This window comes from Sus scrofa, chromosome 14 (assembly GCF_054392235.1).
Source record: "Sus scrofa isolate SSC_HxYL_T2T_F1_AM1 chromosome 14, Sscrofa_HxYL_maternal_Yorkshire_Landrace_v2.0, whole genome shotgun sequence".
NCBI lineage: Eukaryota > Metazoa > Chordata > Mammalia > Artiodactyla > Suidae > Sus > Sus scrofa.
In genome coordinates this window covers 131,083,286-131,097,491 of record NC_139396.1, presented here as the reverse complement: position 1 = coordinate 131,097,491, position 14,206 = coordinate 131,083,286, and the positions used below count along the sequence as shown (strand labels likewise).

Below are 14,206 nucleotides of genomic sequence, written 5' to 3'. Positions count from 1 at the left end.
CAGCTCTGATCCAGCTTTGCTGCGGCTCTGGTGTAGGCCAGTGCCTACAGCTCCGATTAGACCCCTAGCCTGGGAACCTCCATATGCCACGGAGTGGCTCAAGAAAAGGCAAAAAGACAAAATAAATAAATAAATAAAATACAACTCTATTATTATATCTAAAAATGTAATAAGAGTTCCTGTTGTGGCTCAACAGGTGAAGCACCACACCTTATCCATGAGAATGCGGGTTTGATCTCTGGCCTCACTCAGTGGGTTAAGGATCCAGCTTCAGCAGAGGTCACAGATGCAGCCTGGATCTGGTGTTGTGGCTGTTGTATAGGTTGGCAGCTGCAGCTCTGATTCGTCCCCTGGTCCCTGAACTTCCATATGCTACAGGTGTGGCTGAAAAAAAGAAAAAGAAAAAAGAAAAAAAGTAACAAATCTTTAATATCATCAAATATCTAACTAGTATTCAAATTTCCAAATGTCTCCTACATGTCATACAACTTAAAAAAAAATTTGTAGGAGTACCCTGGTGGCTTCAGTGTTGTCACTGCTGTGGCTCAGGTTTGATCCCTGGCCTGGGGACTTTTTTGGTGAGCTCCCAAAAACAAAAAAGGAAAGTATTTGAATCAGGACTTAAATAAGGCCTTATGCATATGCTGTTGGTAGGAATGTAAATTGGTGCAGCCATTGCAGAAGATGGTATGGAGTTTTCTCAAGAAACTAAAAATAGAACTACCATAGGACCCAGCAATTCCATTCCTGGGTATATATCTGGAAAAAAAAAATCCTAATTTGAAATGTTATCTACACTTCAAAGTTCATAGCAGCATTATTTGTAATTGCAAGATATGGAAGCAGCCTAAGTGTCCATCAACAGATGAATGGATAAAGAAGATGTGGTATATCTATATATAATGGAATACTATTCAGCCATAAAAAAGAATGAAATCTTGCCATTTGTAGCAACATGGATGGCCCTGGAGGGCTTTATAATAATTATATATGTCAGAGAAATGTAAATATTGTATCATATCACTTATATGTGGAATCTAAAAAATAAAACAAACTAGACTCACAGATATAGAGAACAAACTCATGGTTGCCAGTGAGAGGTAGGAGGGGGAATGGAGGAGTGGGAGGCACAAACTATTGGTAGTGAGATTGGCTCAAGGATGTATTGTACAACACAGGGAATATAGTCAATATTTTTTCATAACTGTAAATGGAAAGTAACCTTCAAAAATTAACTTTAGGAGTTCCCGTTCTGGCTCAGCAGGTTAAGAACAAGACATCGTATCTGTGAGGATATGGGTTCGATTCCTGGCCTCACACAGTGGGTTAAGGATCCAGCATTGCTGCAAGCTGCAATATAGGTTGCAAACGCAGCTCAGATCTGGCATTGCTGTGGTTGTGGCATAGGCCAGCAGCCGCAGCTCCAATTCGACCCCTAGCCTGGCATCTTACACAGGTGTGGCCATAAAAAAATTAATTTAAGAAAATTTAAAGAGCATTTTAAAATTCCCTATCCCGTAAATAAATAAGGCCTGTGTAATACAACTGGCTGACACTGGTTGATGTATCGCTGAAGTTGTTTTTATTCGATAGGAGTCCATCTCCCTTTTTTTTTTTGCATCTTATTTGTTGAAGACACTGCTTCGCTCATCTGGAGAGGTCCCCATAGTTTTGATTTGCTGATTGCATCCCCCCTCTGGTATAGTTTCACGTGTTCCTCTGTTCTATGTACTGCAGAAAATTTCATCGGGGAGCTTGGGTCAGGTTCAGATGTTTTTTTTTCTCCTGGCAAGAGGACTTCATAGTTGGCATTGTGCACTTTCATCAGGAAGCTCATGATATCTGGTTGCAAGGCCAGTGATTGCAAGGCCTCAACCCCCTCATTCATCAGGGAGCCTGAAATGGATCCTTCTTCATTTGCTCATGCGGTTGTAGTTACGTTTTGAAAAAGAGGTCTCGAATTTCAGCTGGAACGCTTCTGTATGGGGGAAACTCTTCTACTGTTTGGTTAAACTCAGGCACCACATTCCATCTCTTTAATTCTGAGCCTGCACTTTGACTTGAGGTGCTGTCCTGCGGGGCCTGCCACGGGAGCTTGATAGGCCACATTATCGTGGCCATCGTTGTTGCTATCCCTGCCACTGTTTGCCTGCTGGGCAGTGCTCTCTGCCAGATAGGATCTGCACGGAGCGCTGGGATGGGTGCAGATGGAGCGCTGGGATGGGTGCAGAACAGGTTGAGTAGAAGGTGCAGCTCCTGCTCCCTGGGGACCAGGCATGTCAGCAGGGATGTCAGCTATGAGGACAAACTCATTAAAGCCCACAAGCTCGTGGGCAGTCCACTCCTGCTAATTAATTTGCTTATGACCAGGGAGAGGGAGCACCACGGGAAAGCCTCATCAAGGATGTGAAATTAGAGGTTGCAGGGAGACACTGGCAAGGTGGATTATTTTGTGCGTGGCAGAACATCCGAGAGAAGTGCACTAAGGAGATCTCAGGGCTGGGGACACACACAGGAAAGCCGGGGGTGGGGCATAGGGCTGAGGGTCTCATGTAAGGAGCTGTCTCCCATTCAAGGTGAAAAGAGAGTGAATACATGGAACGGATTGTGTGCACACAGGGTGGCCTCGGTCTGTATCAATTTCCCTGGCTGGATTTCAGGAGTGCTTCTATCCCCCTAGACACTGTACCTGAGACCTTGGCCACTGCCAGCAAGGTCATAGTAGGGCACAAAGCTGGACAGAATGTTAGTCCAGGAAGGTTTCCCATGGGAGAGATGGCAATAGTAGCAATTCTGATGATAATAGTAGTAGTCACCGCTGTTTATTACCGGGGGCCAGGGCACTGTCCTTTGCATGTATTATCTTTTTTTTTTTTTTTTCTTTTTACGGCTGCACCTGCAACATATGCAAGTTCCCAGGCTAGAGATCGAATTGGAGCTGCAAATGCCAGCCTATACCACAGCCATAGCAACACCAGATCTGAGCTGCATCTGCGACCTATGCCGAAGCTTGCAGCAACACCAGATCCTTCATCTACAGAGTGAGGCTAGGGATCGAACCTGCATCCTCATAGGCACCCTGTCAGGTCCTTAACCCACTAAGCTACAATGGAAACTCTGTGTGTTATTATCTTACTTAATACTTACAATGACCTAAGGAGGTAGATCTTCCGAATTACTTATGAGGAAACCGAGGCAAAGGGACATTATGTGATTTGACTCCCCCAAGGTCACCTAACAACAAGTGGAGCAAGGATTTGATTTCTCCGCATCGCTTCCCTACCACTGAGAAATTAGTTAACTTGCCCCTCAATTGTGCTTTTTCCCTAAGAATAGACCTCGTTATTTAAGGCTGTAAAACTAAACTGAACAACTATTATATATTATATTATATCATATATATTATATATATACTATATATAATATATATCATATATTAACAACTAAAGTACAGTTTGGAAAAAGAATAAAATAACTGCAAACCAAGACAATCAGATATTCTTATTATAGGCTCGGATAGTTAAACCCCTCCCTGAGTCTTATGTTTGACCTGAGTGGATTTAAACTCAACCAGTCTTGCTTGATTTGTTCATAGCTTCAAGATCTGGGGCTGAGATCGTTTTACTTGCCCCAAGAGATTTTTTTTTTTAACTTTTAAGCTTGAATGGGGTATAACTTATATACCATAAAATTCACCTGTTCTGAGTGTAAAATTCAATGATTTTTAGTAAATTTACAGTTGCTCAACTATCACCGCAATTCAGCTTTAGAACATTCATTACCCCAAAAAATCCTTGGATCCATTTGCAATTTCCTATTTCCAGCCCATTCCCAGGCAAGCACTCATCTAATTTCTGTCTCTATAGATTTGCCTTTTCTGGGTATTTCATAAAAATGAAATCGCATATCGTCTTTTGTGACTGGCGTCTTCCACTGAGCGTAACATTTTTGAGGCTCCTTTGTACTACAGTATGTATCAGTACTTTGTTCTTTTTTATTGTCAAATAATTTTCCATGACATGCACCTTTTGTTTATCCTTCCTAATTGATGGGCATTTGGGGTCATTCCTGCTTTGGGGTCATTATGAATATTGCTGCTGTGAATATTTGCTTATGCATCTTCATGTAATGTTTTCATCTCTCTCGGAATTTCTGGGTCACATGGGAAATTTAACTTTTAAAGAAACTGCCACCTTTTCCAAGGTGGCTGTATATTTTTCAGCAACGTTATGAAGGTTCCAATTTCTCTAAATCCTTGTTCTCACTTGGTATCGATTTTTTTTTTTTTATCATAGCCATCCTAGTGGATATGACGTGGTAGCGTGGGTTTACTTTGACCAATGGTGTTGAGTGTCTTCCCCAAAAGATTTTGAGTTATGATTTCTTAATGCATATCATAAGAAAGAGACTAGGGAGTTCCCTGGTGGCTTAGTGGGTTAAGGATATGATGTTGTCACTGCTGTGGCTCTGGTTACTGCTGCAGCGAAGGTTCAGTCCCTGGCCTGGGAACTTCTACATGCCACGGGTGTGGCCACAAATTTTCTTAAAAAAAAAAAAAAGAAAGAAAGGGACTGGGAATACGTTTTCCCTTCTACCTTCCGCTGTCAGAAATGTCCATGGAGGGAGTTCCCACTGTGGCTCAGTGGTAACAAATCCGACTGGTATCCATGAGGACGTGGGTTCGATCTCTGGCCGGGTTAAGGATCCGGCATTGCTGTGGCTGTGGTGTAGGCTGGCAGCTGCAGCTCCGATTTGATCCCTAGCCTGGAAACTTCCATAGGCTGCTGGTGCAGTCCTGGAAAGACAAAGAAAGAAAGAAGGAAAGAAAGAAAGAAGGAAGGAAAGAAAGAAAGAAAGGAAGGAAGGAAGGAAGGAAGGAAGGAAGAAAGAAAGAAAGAAAGAAAGAAAGAAAGAAAGAAAGAAAGAAAGAGAGGAAGGAAGGAAGGAAGGAAGGAAGAAAGAAAGAAAGAAAGAAAGAAAGAAAGAAAGAAAGAGAAAGAAAAAGAAAGGGGAAGGAAGGAAGGAAGGAAGGAAAGAAAGGTCCATGAAGATAACTACCTGGCCACAAGAGCAGCCTATTTTGGGGTGTGCCTTTAACATGATTCTCTTTTCCCCAATATATATATTTTTTCTTCCTGAGCATTTTCTCTCCCCAGTTCCCTACTCTTTACAACTACTAAAATGTCTACTTTAAGTCAAATACTTAAGTTTCTACAGAAGCCACTTGCCTCAGTGGGTGGTTCAAGTTTTATAGATTGCTTTTGACACAAATAGCCTTTTAGAGGAAGTATTCTACTCTGCACCCCTCGGGCATTTTAAGACATTCCTGAACAACATAATTGAGTTGATTTTAAACAGGGTTTTCTGCCAAGATTGTGATACAGGGAAGCAATTCATTCAGGAAGAGGCTGGGTACGAAGGCACAGACAGATGTGGATGAGCAGCTGGAAGGAGCCCCGAGCAATTCCTGAATCCTGGGGTATTTTACATTAGTTACACACTCTGCCCTGGGGAGTGAGCAAACACATCCCGTCTGTGCAAATTGGCACTTTAAGTCGGGAAACAAACATTGAACTGGATGCGGAAGGGGTGAGAGGGGCCTGGTCCACCTGATGGAGCTGAGAGGAGCCAGAACTCAGGCAGAGAAGTGGGGGGCCCTGCAGAGGGGTGTGGAGAGGACAGCCAGGCAGGGAAGGCAGTCACCAGACATCCCAACCAGCAGCCAGAGAGCTTAGGAGGATGGAGAGAGAGTGGCCAAGGTCTGAGCTGAGCTGGGCACAGACTCTGGGCAGGGTAGATGATCGGAACTGATGGCATTTAGATGGAGAAGAAGTGCCCCTGACATGGCGAGTCCTCTGAGCCGGCCCCATGCAGAAGTGCTGTCCCTCGGGTACGGTAGGCAGGACAGGGCAGGGATTCTTTGTCGTGGCTGTCTCCATGTGGAAAGCAGGGCACACGATGCTGCAGTGGGCACGCCAGCTGCTGGGTGGTTCAGATGTGGCTGGTCTGAGCCTGCAGGGCGGTCAGGGCCAATGGGAAAGGCACCCCTGTGGTTGCTTACAGTGACCCGGGTTCCCTTAGCTGATGTCACCTGTCAGCTGCCCCCTCACCACATTTATCCTACCCGTAAACAGGGAGCCAGCAAGAAAAGGTCAGTGGCTCCCAAGAAGTAGCTACCTAGTAATGCCTTCTGCTTGTCCCTGTGTCAAGAGACAGCCTGTAAAATGTTCAAGGAGAAGCAGCCCCTACGGCCTCGGGTGGGAGGCCATGTCAAGCTGAGGGGCCGCCCAGGCACTGAGACCTCCCACCCCAGCGGCAGGTCCAGCCTGCTACCTGAGCCTCATTCCCTGCCTGACAGAGGCTGTAGGAGGGGGGCTGCAGCTGCCCGAGGTCACAGGGAGGGGATGTCCAAGACTCACTGGGCAGTCCAAAGGCCTCTGGGCACTGACAGTCTTCAGTTCTAATGCCCATTCTGTCACCTCGCGCTTGGAAGTATAGGGTTGCCCTGGCTGGTCTCTGGGATGTTCGTGCATCATTCATATTTGTCTCGTGGCAAGGGAGGGACGGGTGAGTAGAAGGAGAGGGGACAGAGGGACAGCTGGAAGCTCTGCGCTGTCGAGGTCCACCCCCCTACGAGGCTCTGGCAAGACTTCTCTGTAGGTGGTGGGCGCCCCCAGGTGGTGTCCTCGGGTGGTGCATTTCTCTCCAGGGCCCGGCCTGGCTCTGGGCCGTGAAATATCATGCAGGTGGCTGTCAGCACACGTGTGCAGCCTTGACTTTGATCCCTGACCTATCTCCTGTGGACAGGCATCTGGCCCAGAACCCTTTCATCTGTGACTGTAACCTCAAGTGGCTGGCGGACTTCCTGCGCACCAATCCCATTGAGACGAGCGGGGCCCGCTGCGCCAGCCCCCGGCGCCTCGCCAACAAGCGCATCGGGCAGATCAAGAGCAAGAAGTTCCGGTGCTCAGGTAGCTGCCCGCCCATCCGCCGGCCCGCCCGCCCTCCCGCCTTTGGTCTGTTCAGGGACCTCGTGAAGTTTCCTGGAGGCTTCCGATGAGGGTTCCCTGGTCCACTGGGACCCACGTTGGGGGTCCAGGTCCCCCATTGAAGTCTTGGATTACAATTTCCTGCCCTTCGTTTGACTGAGTTCCGGGTCGGAGGTAGAGCTTGTCGAAGGTCCCCAGGGAGCAACCAACAGGGACCCAGGTCCCTCTACTCCCATGATAGTTCTTTCAGGCTGCTGCCCTCAAGCCTTTTAAGATACTCAGGAGGCCTGGGAACCCTCCTCTGAGAGACGATGGCCTCCTTCAGGCTCTGGGGCGGCTGAAGCGGCAACTGGCAGGGGACAGTGTGGGTCAGCTTCTGAGTCCGGATCCTGATCCATCCTCACCTGGGCCATTGCACGTGAACGTTCCCGTGTTTTTTTGTTTTGTTTTGTTTTTTGTCTTTTTAGGGCCGCACTGGCGGCATATGGAGGTTCCCAGGCTGGGGGTCAAATCAGAGCTGTAGCTGCCGGCCTACACCACAGCCATAGCAATGTGGGATCTGAGCCGCACCTGCGACCTACACCACAGCTCACGGCAACACCGGATCCTTAACCCACTGAGAGAGGCCAGGGATCAAACCTGTGTCCTCATAGATGCTAGTTGGGTTCATTAACTGCTGAGCCACAACAGGAACTCCCCTTCCCATGGTTTGATGCTCCCTGGAAGAGGTTTACTTGGGTGTGGTGCTGCCCCCATGGGCCTGGGCTAGGAGCATCTGTGCTCCATAGCAAGACTTTCTCACTGGCTGGGTGGGTGAGCTCTGGGGCCCTGGCCTCGCTCCTGGGGTGGCTTCCACTGGCAGCAGGGCTGGGACCTGGACTGTCCCTACATGTCCTGGAAGCCCCCAGCTATTGTGGTGTTTCTGCTTCTCTCCCCAGCCAAAGAACAGTACTTCATTCCAGGTAGGAGGGGGGACCAAGGCCAACCTGGGTAGGACAGTGGAAGTGGGTGGGCAGGGGGCTGGGGTGGCAGGTTGGGGGCTCCAGCAGAACCTGGCTGGGCAGCGCTGCTGGGAGCCCCTCAGCCCCCGGCCCCAACCTCGAATCACAGGCACCGAGGATTACCAGCTGAACAGCGAGTGCAACAGCGACGTGGTCTGTCCCCACAAGTGCCGCTGTGAGGCCAGCGTGGTGGAATGCTCCAGCCTGAAGCTCTCCAAGATCCCTGAGCGCATCCCCCAGGCCACGGCCGAGCTGTGAGGGCCCCTGCCGCCAAACACCCAAACCTCCCCTCAGCTGCCTCCTGGGCCTCCTCCCCCTTTTCCTCTATGCACCTCTATTTGGGGATCTCTGGAGACCCCACCCCAGGAGCGTGCCAGCTGCTGGCTCCTGCGCTAAACCTCCCCTCTGCTTCTCACTCCCAGCCCCACGCGTCACCCGCCCCCAAGCAGTCTCTGGCCCCAAGGGCCGGTCACCAGCCTGAACTAGGGTGACTTCTCTCAATCATGCTTTTACTTTCTTTATGGGCACCTGATTCCATGATCTCAAGTTGGAACCTAAGCCATTCTTTTAAATTTTTCTTTCTCTAAAACTATACATTTATGCATGTGTATATGCATCTGCTTAGATACCTACACACACCTGTCATTTATGTGTATGTAAATTTCATGGCAGTTTTCCTGTTAAAAACATCCCCATTTGTGACCAACACCCCCCCCCCCCCCAGCCCCGGCCCAGCCTTCCTTAGAAATAGCATCAGTTCTCCTTGCCAGAGAAATTCTTCTGGGAGTTCTCTTTGTTTGTGTCTCTCATAGTCTCAGTTTGGAAGATACTTAAATGTCTGTCATTTATGGGCGTGTAAGTTCCCTTCTTTGCCTCTTACAGACGATTAAACAACAATGAGATTTCCATCCTGGAGGCCACTGGGATGTTTAAAAAACTCACCCATCTGAAGAAAATGTGAGTTACCCATTGGCGGGAAGCTGCAGTCAGGACAATGCTGGTCAAAATGGGGAAGGGAAATGCTGGTAGCTCCCGTGGGGAGCAGGCGCCCAGACATGGGGTTGGGTACAGGAAGCGGGGATGGTTCCTGAGCTCTCTCATCCTCTCCCAGCAATCTGAGCAACAACAAGGTGTCAGAAATTGAAGATGGAGCCTTCGAGGGCGCAGCCTCAGTGAGCGAGCTGCACCTGACCGCCAACCAGCTGGAGTCCATCCGGAGCGGCATGTTCCGGGGCCTGGATGGCCTAAGGACGCTGTGAGTGCAGGGCGGGGAGCAGAGCAGATGGACTGCAGGAGGCTGGGGGTGGGGGTAGGAAGAAGCCAAGCCAGAGCATGGGTGCCTGCCTTAAAGGAAGGGAAGAAGGAGGTAGGAGACTCCTTCCCCAGCCCCAGCTTGTAGGAGTTGGGGAGGGGGTGGCCGAGGACCCTGGCTACAGGGTGCCAAGTAATCAGATGTGGGTAACTGTGGTGGGGCCTGCTTCCTTGTTCCCTGGGGTGTGGAGTCGATGGCGGGTGAAGACATGGGGGGAGATGGGCCCATCTGGAGGTGCCCTCTCATCTTCCTGTGGTCAGGCTGCAAGAGCACAGCCCCTGTGTTCAGTTCAGGGGTGGCTGGCGCTGCAGTGGTGAGAAAATTGCAGAAGTGACTCAAGTGGGTGTCAATGGGGGAGCAGGGATGTCCCACTATCCCTGGGATTCTGGGACTCCTGATTCAGAATCCAAGCAGAGCTTTCTAGACATGGGGATGAGTGGGTCCTGGGATCACCCCCCGCTCCGTTGAACGCCTCAGGGAGCCCCTCTCTGTCCAGGCAGCACTAGCTCTTCAGCTGGTTGTGTAGACCTTTAGAGCATCGGGTAGCCAATGCTGTCCCATTGAGACTCGCCATAGTGACAGACGTCCCACCTCTGTACTTTCCAATCCAGTAGCCACATGTGTCACTGGAGCCCTTGAAATGTACTTTTGAATTTCATTTCATTTTATTAATTTATGTACATAGCCACACATGGCCAACACTTCTAGAAGCCACCTGCCTGGATTTAAATCCCAGCTCTCAATAGGGCTATAGATTTGTTTTCCGAGCATCTGCCACAGAATTTGTGCAAGGCACATGGACGCATGAAGGGATTCTCTGTGGATTTTGTCAGCCTGTTTTACAAAAGGGGATTTATCATGCAGTGTATTTTTCAGCTTGCTTTTTTCACTTGTGAATATAGGGTGGCAGGTTCTTACAGACGGCTGCCTCACTCTTTGGTATACATGCCTAGTATTCCTAGAAAGAGGGCGTCATGGACTCTTTGACCAGTCACTTGGATTCTTTCTGAGGAAGCCTGGGAGTGGACGGGGGAGAGAGGAAGGCCTGGTGCTGGGATAGATCCTACAAGAGCGCATGACGGATGGGTGCAGGCACAGGGAGGGGAACACCTGTAACCCCTCGGCTGTGCAGACCTGACCACGGTTCATTGTTGATACAGACAACTATCCTTCCAGTCACACACACACACACACACACATACGTGTATGCAAACTTAAATATATATTTTAATGAAACCCTAGAATACAGTCTAGTAATCTTTTTTTCCTTAAACATAATGTGAGCGTCTCTATATATCCTTAGAGTTTCTTTTACAACATCATTTTGAATCATCGCATATCACATAATGATTAGAGATTTAGGCTATTTCTAATTTTGTTACAAGCAATGCTATGATCAATATCTTTGTCATGAAATTCTGTGCCTACCCAGGGTTATTCTCTTTTATTTATTTTTATTTTTTTGTCTTTTTAGGGCCACACCCACAGCACATGGATGTTCCCAGGCTAGGGGTCAAATTGGAGCGACAGCTAGTGGCCTACACCACAGCCGCCGCAACATGGGATCCAAGCCGCGTCTGTGACCTACACCACAGCTCACAGCAACGCCAGATCCTTACCCCACTGAGCAAGGACAGGGATCGAACCTGCCTCCTCATGGATGCTAGTCAGATTCATTTCCCCTGAGCCATGACGGGAACTCCTGGGGTTACTCCCTTTTAGAGAAATCCCTAAAGGTAGGCCTGCTGGGTGAAGGTCGTTCTCCCACCAGCCATGCGTGCTTGAAAGGGCCCATCCTCCCACCCTCTTGCCAACCCTGGCCATTCCTATTACTGTGACATTTTAATTGCGTTGCAATTTGGCAGCCAGAGATTCAGTTTCGATTAAATGTCCTCGATGACTAGTAAGTTTGAACATTTTCAGTGAATGTTCATAAACAATGTCTTTCTGTACATTTCATGCTCGTGACTCATTTATTTTGTAACTGGAGGTATGTACCTTTTAATCTCCCTCATCTAGCTCTCTCGTTTAAACCGTTTTAATTTCTTCTATGAATTGCCTCTTGGTTTTTGTTTTTTCTTGGGCAAGGGACTTGAGCCAGGTGTTTGGGGATGAACAGAGACTTTTGCAGCTGTCAGTGGGGAAGAAGGTCAGTGCAGGCCTGAAAGACGGCAGAGTCGAGGGTGTGTCCAGCCCCAGGGAAGTGGGCAGGTGCAGGTCCGGGGCTGGGTTGAAGAGGCTCTCACGGGTCACAGTGAAGCGTCTAAACATGATTCTGTGGACAGTTCAGAGGCCACTGTGGAGAGCAACCAGGCTGGGTTTAAGTTTTGGGAAGGTCCAGGTGCCGATGTGGAACGCAGCCTGGAGGACGGAGAAGCTCTGTGCATCAGGGAGTGAGGGGAGGGTTATCTGTGTGGGGACCATGCGGGTAGGATGGAGAGGCAGGCATCTCAGAGGCAGGGTGGGGCCAGGAGGGAAGCACAGGCGGGCAGAGTCCTGGTGCTGGGGCTCCCCTCTGTGGCTCAGGGCCCTGGGAGGAGAACTTGTGAACTGGGCACTGGGGGCCAAAACACGGGGTGGGCGGATGGCCGCAGGCACAGCACGGCTCTCCCCCGCTCCCCCACTCCAGGATGCTGCGAAACAACCGTATCAGCTGCATCCACAACGACAGCTTCACGGGCCTGCGCAACGTCCGCCTCCTCTCGCTCTACGACAACCAGATCGCCACCATCTCCCCCGGAGCCTTCGACACCCTCCAGGCCCTCTCCACGCTGTAAGTGCAGCTTGGAGGGCAGGTGGGCGGGGCTCAGGCACCAGGAATCCGGAACCCAGGCCCTCTCACCTGCCGTTCCCAGGACACAGTCTCCTCCAGCGGTTACTTTAAAGGATGCTTGGGGAGTTCCCATTGTGGTTCAGCGCCTTGAGAACCCAACACGGTCTCTCTGAGGATGTGCGTTTGATCCCTGGCCTCACTCAGTCGGTAAAGGATCTGGCATTGTCACCATTTGGGGCTTAGGTCACAGATGAGGCTCAGGTCTGGCATTCCTATGGCCATGACCGTGGCCGGCAGCTGCAGCTGACTCGACTCCTAGCCTGGGAACTTCCATATGCCACCTGCGGCCCTAAAAAGAAAAAAAAAAAAAAAGGATGCTTGGTCTCATATGTTAGAATGCCACCTCTTGGCAGCTGTGGGCTGCCTGGGAGAGTGTTGGGTGGCTGTGTGGCCAGCACGGGCGGGCCAGGAGATGGCTTTGCCAAGACAGTCAAGACGGGCGGCTGCCTTCGTGGTCACACAGCGTGCCTCTTGCAGAAACCTTCTGGCCAACCCTTTCAACTGCAACTGCCAGCTGGCTTGGCTGGGCGACTGGCTGCGTAAGAGGAAGATCGTGACCGGGAACCCGCGATGCCAGAACCCAGACTTCTTGCGGCAGATCCCCCTGCAGGACGTGGCCTTCCCCGACTTCAGGTGTGAGGAAGGTAACTCGTGGGCCCCTGGGTGGCAGGGGAGATGGGGAGTGGGCATGCCCCCAGGAGATGGGTCCCATGGGGAGGGGGGCTCTGGATGGGGAGGGGCGAGGAGCAGGGACACCCACCCAGTCCTGTGCCTGCTTCTGCCTGGTGGGGTCTTCTGCCCCGTTGGAGATTATAAGAGACATCATGTCTTTATTGTTTAAAGATATAGGAAAATATGGATTTAAAAGGGGAGTACATGGATTGGCCCATCACTCAGAGACAATCAGAATTAGCATTTTAGTGTATTCTCTTTTTTTAAGTACCTTTAACCCAGAAACCTACCTCCTGGCTATTCCTGAGAGCACCGGATGATGGACTCAGCAAAGGGGCACTCTGGGGCCCCGTCCTCCACATGGGTGTCACGTCTCATGCCAGAGTCCTCTTTTCCCTGCATCCTCAACCTCTCTCCTGTGGCCACTTCCTTCTTTCCTACACTTGCAGAATCTAGCCCTTCCCTCCATCTCCACCCTCCTCCAGGGCATCAGGCCCACAAGGCAGCTGTTGGAAACAGATTTTTACCAAAGGAGACCGATCAAGACTGCGTCTCGGCCCAGCCGTCCCTGTTTGAGCCCTGCCACAGGGAATTTCTTTGCCTGCCCTCAGCTTCAGCCCCCTGCCTGCGGCACCCACACCCCCTGCACCGCCCACCCCCGCCCCGCCTTCCTTTCTCAGCCCCTCTAGTCCTCTCGCCAGGCTGCTTGCAGGGGGGCAGTTCAGCTCTCAGGCCGGCCTATCCAGGCCAGGGAGGGAGATGCTGAGTGGGGAGCCTCAGCTTTCACCCCAAGAATGACAGGGTATTTTTCGAAAATAAAATAAATGGATTCTCCAAGAGCAGTTTGGCCTCCAGCTTAAAAAAAAAAAGCCTCCATGCAACTCACATATATTTTCGATATCATTTTATAATGGCTTGCTAGTTTTTTTTGGTTTTTTTGTTTTTTGTTTTTTTAAACTGAATAATGTATTGGGGGCATTTTCTGATGCCATTAAGTAATCTTTTGTTTTTATCTTTTTAGGGCCGCACTCGCAGCACATGGAGGTTCCCAGGCTAGGGGTTGAATCACAGCTACAGCTGCTGACCTACACCGCAGCTCACGGCCACGCTGGAGCCTTAACCCACTGAGCGAGGCTAGGGATCGAACCTTCATCCTCATGGATCCTAGTCGGGTTCGTTAACCCCTGAGCCATGACGGGAACTCCCGCCGTGAAGTAGTTTCTGAAGGCATTATTTTCCCAAGAAACGGGTTTTTTTTTTCTTCTTATTGCAAAGCAAGGCACACTCATTTCCTTAGAAACAAGGAGACAATCCAGAAAAGGAAGAAAAAGAGCGTTGATGAGTCCCTCCTACGGGAACACGCAGGGTCTCAAGGTGCCGACTGTGCATGTTCTCAACC

The 14,206-nt window shown here is 49.9% G+C and overlaps 1 protein-coding gene across 9 annotated transcripts in view; it reads left to right on the top strand.

The window, feature by feature from the left end:
• Window positions 1-14,206, top strand: part of SLIT1 (slit guidance ligand 1) — a 179,365-nt gene that overhangs the window by 123,067 nt on the left and 42,092 nt on the right. For all 9 annotated transcript variants that reach the window (XR_014826653.1, XR_014826652.1, XR_014826656.1 and 6 more), the window contains exons 14-20: window positions 6,808-6,971; window positions 7,928-7,951; window positions 8,100-8,244; window positions 8,873-8,947; window positions 9,102-9,245; window positions 11,932-12,075; window positions 12,613-12,779. Coding sequence is in view for 2 of the 9 variants with exons in the window: in XM_084994951.1 (XP_084851077.1) it covers window positions 6,808-6,971; window positions 7,928-7,951; window positions 8,100-8,244; window positions 8,873-8,947; window positions 9,102-9,245; window positions 11,932-12,075; window positions 12,613-12,779 (863 nt within the window). In the remaining 7 variants the exon portion in view is untranslated. The remainder of the gene's footprint in view (window positions 1-6,807; window positions 6,972-7,927; window positions 7,952-8,099; window positions 8,245-8,872; window positions 8,948-9,101; window positions 9,246-11,931; window positions 12,076-12,612; window positions 12,780-14,206) is intronic.